At 40.0% G+C, this 6,300-nt stretch overlaps 1 protein-coding gene across 2 annotated transcripts in view; it reads left to right on the forward strand.

The window, feature by feature from the left end:
• Positions 1-6,032, forward strand: part of pxk (PX domain containing serine/threonine kinase) — a 33,573-nt gene extending 27,541 nt beyond the window's left edge. The window contains exon 18 of one of the 2 annotated variants that reach the window (XM_015385065.1): positions 3,195-6,032. In XM_015385065.1, the coding sequence (XP_015240551.1) occupies positions 3,195-3,403 (209 nt within the window). In that variant the 3' untranslated portion in view covers positions 3,404-6,032. The remainder of the gene's footprint in view (positions 1-3,194) is intronic. The other variant, XM_015385066.1, reaches the window with a different exon arrangement.
• Positions 6,033-6,300: the final 268 nt, after the last annotated feature.

Here is a 6,300-nt window from a genome sequence, read left to right on the forward strand (position 1 = left end):
TTTACCTACTCAAAATAAGGGTAAATACACTTAATTTTAGAAAGGTTGACTTATTTCTAGATAGTTTTTGCAGTGTAACTTCACCTAAAGCTAATCCAAACCCTTCTACCGTAGTTGAACCTGTCGGGTTATCAGGTCATCAAACCAGCGCTTGCTGCCATCAGGGTTTACGTTCACGCTCTTAAAAAACCTCACAATCTCCAATGACATCCGGCTTCTTCCTTCCTCCTGTTTTCATTGCAGATTGTGATGTCAGTCCGTCTGTCTGCATGTCAGGTTGTTTGTTTATGTGTGTGTGGGGTGGGGGGGTCGTCACATGATGTCTCAACCTTTTAGGCTTTAATTCATTTGCTCTCAGCTGTGAATTATTTTTGCATTCTCCTTTTTTTTTTTTTACTGAAGCTGATCAACCTCAAAATGTTGTATTTAATTTTTTTTGTATCGTCTAATATTCCGATGGGCCCTCGTCCTCCAAACTCCAAATATTATTTTAGCTTCGGCTTCCATAAATCAGGTTTATTAAAGCTCTTATTTCAGTCCTGCTCCGTTATTTTAAGACCCAAATCACTAAAGCTTTTCTATATTTGTCATCAAAAACTGAGAAACGAGACGTTAGTCTGATTTTAACCAGAATTAATTTGATCAAAGATGTCATTAGATTTTGATTTTCAGAATGTTTTTACTTTTTCTGACCCACTTAATACAATATTCAGTGAGCATAAAACGAATCAGTTAAATAAAATTCCTATTTTTTAGAAATGGATGCAGCAGACTTTGAGTTTTATGAGTTTTAAAGCGATGCTTGAATGTTTGGCTGTTTGTTAAACCACTGCAGACATTAAACTTTTTCCAATTCCACCCTGCACACAGTTTGTAGTCGGAAGCATCATGAAAACTTTGCTTTTATATCAGTTTCTCTCTTAGATGATTTAAGAACTGATGTCACACATGAATTTCTCCATCGGGAGATCAATAAAGTTCTATTCTATTCTATTTAGTGTCTGTTAGGCTGGAGTGTTACGGAAGAGGATTAGGGCCACTGGAAAAAAAAAAAAAAAAGTTAACTGATTTTTTAAATTTTATTTCAGTATAGTATGAGTAAAAAGTGAGAATTCTGACTTTTTTCCCATGTTAAACTGAAAAAAAATGTAAAAATCAGTTAACTTTTTTTTTTCAGTGGCCCTAATCCTCTTCCGTAGTTTCAGGCTCCATGCTGTCAAACTCGGCTTGTAAATAATCTGTTTTGCTATTTATAGAAAGCTACGTTTATTACATGGTCACAGCAATATTCATCATATTACCATAGTTTCCAGTCTCTCTAGCATTATGCAGCTCTGCTCTACTTGAACAGTTAGCTTTGATCAGTTGACAATAAGATTTTAGCTCAGTACGGCGTTATAGTGAGGCTCCCCTCATGTATAGGTGATAATTGGTTTACAGATACGGTTTGAATTAGTCTGGAAACACTTTATAATTAAAGGTATTGTGGAGGATTTTAGCAAATTTTTGAAAATACACATGCAAAAAAATGCACATGCAAAACCCTGTAGCTGCTCCCGAGAAGAAACGCCTATTAAATGCGTGCAAAAGCCCATTTCTCCTTGTGCATGCTTGGTTTAAAAGTTGCTTTTCTCATAGCTCATACTAGTTTACTGTGTCGGAAACACAATAAGCATTAATAGACACATTTCTCAGCATGCATAATTTACAACTATGAGTTTTTAGATGTTTGCAGATTGATAAAACATCTTTAAGCTAATTATCCATCTAAAAAGGGAGCCTTATTGCAAAGTGTTACTTTAGCTGTTCAAAAACATAAACCTTAAGCCTGCTTTTAAGTACGGGGGAGGACCTGTTTTGCTTTTGCTCCACATCTTTATGATGAAAAGCTCCTGAACCGTCCGTCTGATCAGTGGTAGCTTTAAAGGGAAAAGTCGAGACCCATCTGAATATTAGCTTGAAAAGTCCCTGAAAGCAGCTGCAAAACATGCGGGTCGGTGGTTTCCTGGAGAAACTCCATCTCTGCTGCATTCTGAGGAGATAAACTGGGATTCAAAGCATTTTGCATCCAAACACGGCAGCAGAAAGAGGAAGTTTCTTCAGCTCCGGCTCCGTCTGTCAAACCACTGGATCATTACGTCGCAGTTAGCTTCATTTTCTGCTTCTTTTAGCTCAGCTGCTGGCTTCCATTCAGCTCCGAGAATGCAAAACGGCTAAAAATTCACAACAGACCAGCAGCTCTTGGGTTTTGAGCCGCTCCTGTGGTGCCTTTCCTTAGGAATAATCCAAACATTTCCTAAGGAACGCTTCAGAAGATCCGATCTGATACAGGCGTCCTCTGAGCCTCTTGTCCAGAAAGCATTAGTGTCCAGCCTCCACAAAACCTGGAGAGTTCTGGTTCCGGTTCCCTCAGCTCTGTTGGGGATTTTATTCCCATTCATTGATTCATTGTCCAGAACAAGTGTCAAACTTAAGGCCAGGGGGCTGAATCCAGTGAAGCAATTTATTGGGCCCTCGAGGGCCAAAACAAAGCAACATATTATGTCAGAATAGAGACTTTTTTTTATTTATTTGCAGAGTGACTAAAACTGCAAAGTAAATGGGACTTTATGAATTATAAAAAAAGTTTCATTTTGTGTATAAAAATGTTGTGTATACCAATTTCATTTTGAATACATTCTGTATATACAAAATGACAATTAAAATTTCCTAAGTCTAAGTCATTTATCCCGCCGCCATTGGCCCTTTTAAAGACTTGATGAGAAAAAAGAGTTGAACGAGCCTGTGTATGGAGGCACGTCGGGAGAGTCTCTTCAGCTTCAGTGTTAGCGGGATAACAGACGTTTAGGCATCGTTTCTGCATAAAAAACCAAAGTAGAAGCAAAACAAGAAGGCAGAGAAACGCAGGAAAAGAGTTAAAAGTTGGATGATAGGGTTGGTGAGGAAACTATGATGCAGCAGGTGTATCTCAGAGGTAAAGGTTTGGAAGGAACCGATCCAGGTCCGATCTAATTGGAAACCCTGATTGTGAGTTGAGGTCATTACAGACCAGGATCATCTGAAGCGGCAGGAGAACCAGGAGAGCAGAAAGCTGCTGGCTCTAAATCTGAGATGAAAAGCAGCTTTTATTTGAATCCTCTAACTGGCCCCAGACAGGTTCTCTCTCTCATGCTTCTCCTCTGTGTTGCATCCAGGACCCCACACCACACCTCCTCCTCCGCCTCCTCCTGCTCCTCCTCCTCCTCCCGCTGTGCCCAACTCTTCCTCCAGTCCTCTACCTCCCTCCTCCTCCTCAGACGACGCCGGAGGAGGTCGGGCCGCCCTGCTCAGCTCCATCCAGACCTTCAGCAAAGGCAAGCTGAAGAAGGCCGACACCGTGGACCGCAGCACGCCCAAGTTCTGACCCGGCGCCACGGCAACCTGCCGCCTCTGCACTGTGCTCAATACGTCCCTGAGATGTGAAAACAAATCACTAACAGAAAAAATCCAAGTACTTTTTATTTCTTTCTGCTTCTTTTAACTTTTTTTAACCTGTTGCTGTGAGAATTGGACGGGTCAGAACCGGACTCCCATCCATCCGCCTACAGACGTTCTGGACAATCCTCAGCTTCTTTTTCCCCTCCGGTGTCGGTAGGTGAGGCGTTCCCTCCAGGTGGCGGCTGGACTTTCTGGCAGGTCAAAGATTCTGCTGCAGCTCTGGGTTTATGATTGTACCGAGGTTGAATTCCCTGGATCAGAACTTTAATGTCCTGTAGTTTTCCATACTGTTGGGTTCTTGTTGGTGGAGTGGCTCGGAGCTGAGACTGTTTAAAAAAGATGTTTTTTTTTTTCGTATTTTCAGAGAGAAACGTAGGCCTTGATCTGCTTCATGTCTTGAAGCTTCAGAAGGGTTTTCACTCTTTCCAGCACCGTCTGGGTTTGTTTTCTCTGTTCCTTTGGCTTTGAAATGCATGAAGAAAGGAAGTGAGAGAAAGGAAGGAGATGTTATTCCCTGTCTGTTTTGAAGGCTTTGCATTTGAAGCCCACCAGGTGCAGAAATAGCCTCCAGAAATTCACAGAAAACTTCTTTTTAATCTTTAAAATTTATATTTTTCCAGTTTGGGATTGTGAAACTGTCAGAGCCCAATTAGAACCATTTATTTTTACATTCAGTTTCAAATCTACTTGATAATTTTGCACCTTAAAGAAAAATGAAATTTTTTCCCCCCACATAATATCCCAAAAAGGTGAGCAGGTACAATCTAAAGGTATTTAATTAAAATTATATGACTTGAGCAATCAGAACCCCTTTATTTAAACGTCATTTGATAAACATTTCTTAATCAAATTTGTGTTGGAACATTTCCAAACCTTTTCCAGCTAAATCTGGATTAAAATGATGGAAACGGTCATTTAAGAAAGGAGATATTTAAACTACAGGCTGCTGATTTCCTCTGAACGGACTGAGAGCAAAATCAACGGTCCAGTTCTGAAGCCTCGCCACATCTGGACCAAACACAGCGGGGATTGTCTAAACCCTCAGCTGCGTCTGTCAGGCATCGATCTGCATGTCTGCCGATCCATTGCCCCTGCAGAGCAGGTTTCTAACTGAGCTCCACAATGTTTCTTTTTAAGTTTACAGGATTTCAGAGTCACTTAAAAAAACACCAAAAGTGAAAATATTACTGAAAGAGGTGAGCAGAGATACCGCTTGTGTGGAAATGTAGAGCCAGGGGTTAAAGAGGAATCATGATGCCCAAAGAAAACCTTTATTTATCCAACATAAACATTTGACCCTTTTCTGTAGGAATCATTTGTTTTTCTAAAGTATGTTGGGATGAATGAACCTTTCAGAAAACGCTGGAGGTCCGTTTCATCCAATAGTTGCTAAAGGTTCATTTCAAAGCCCAGGAGGGTTTTTTTTATTTTCATGCAGTTTTGCCGTTTAATTTTCTTGTGCCGTATGGACTAACTTCCGCCGATGGAGATGTTGAATGTCTTTTTTTTTTTTTTTTGCATGTGACAGTTTGGTACATAAAGATCTTTATATTCAATCCTGCCAGAGTTCAGCACACAGATGTACAATTTCTGTTAGAAATTGAGGTCAATGCAGCTTTGCTTGGAGTTTATGTTCAGCCAGCTGATCAGAAGTGTGCAGGAAAACAGCTTCCAGGATCTCTGCTGTTCTTTAAGGAAGGACGGCTTCATTTTCTCTGCTCAGTCGCCCAGTCCGCAAGAAGAGAGAGAATCTGAATTTTAAAACGCCATTGATTATATCACCGTCTGCTTTAGGTTATAAAGTAAAAAGAACCACCTTTTTTGATTTGTCTCATAGCCAAAAATATTCAATTTGTAGAAAAGTTATAGATCCTTCCTTCAGCTGTGCATTGAGGCCTCAACCATCGCTTACCTCCACAGAGACGCTTCTGACCAGATCTGTGTGCAGCAGACATTAATATAAGCCTGGAGATACTTAAAGGAACAGAAGTTTACAGAAACATCTTATATCTACTTTCAAGCTTTAAAGCTTTGACATTTGCAGCTTTGATGAAACTATAAATCCTTAAAGGATTTTTGGCTTTTCTTCCAGATTCTGCTTGGGAGCTAAAAAGTCATCGCAGGTCAAACTGAAGCTGATTTAACCTAAAATCTGTGTGCTGAAGTAGCCGGAAAACATTTTTGTTTGAAATCAAACCAAGTTCTTGTTTAAAAAAAAAAAACTAATCTGTGCAATCCCAACAGACGAGATGGTCCTCGCATCCTGAACGGTCTTATAAAACGAGCTCAGATTGTCAGCGCAGCACTTTACAGGTGTGGAGGATCCGTCCAGATCTGCAGAACTTATTATTTCCAGATCTGCACGGTCTGAGAAGCACTCGACATTTCCAGAGTCTGCAGTCTATGCTGCTGCTAAATGAAACAAACTCTTTAAGATGAAATGGAATGAATAATTGCCTAAAAACGGTTCAGGGAAACAATGAGTCGTATATTGCACATATTTGTGGCAAATGTATCTGATTGCTTCGTTTAATGGGGAGGGGGGGGGATTTAAAATGCTTAAATAAAAATAAAAATTTATTTACAATACTTCCTTTATTGTGATCTTTTAACTGCAATTTACTGGAGTAATTCTTTTCAGAAGGCATTTTGTAAGGGCCTGTGGTTTCATTTATTTTGAGTTAGCATATTTTATGACTTTATGATTCTTTTTTTATCTGGACTGGAGCTACAAGAACTGCGTCTGGACCTCTGCAGGCAGCGAGCCACACTGCTGAATGTCTAAGGGGCTGAAATATGTTATAGTTATTCCCAAAATGTTAA

Source organism: Cyprinodon variegatus, unplaced genomic scaffold, assembly GCF_000732505.1.
Source record: "Cyprinodon variegatus isolate N-32 unplaced genomic scaffold, C_variegatus-1.0 Scaffold330, whole genome shotgun sequence".
NCBI lineage: Eukaryota > Metazoa > Chordata > Actinopteri > Cyprinodontiformes > Cyprinodontidae > Cyprinodon > Cyprinodon variegatus.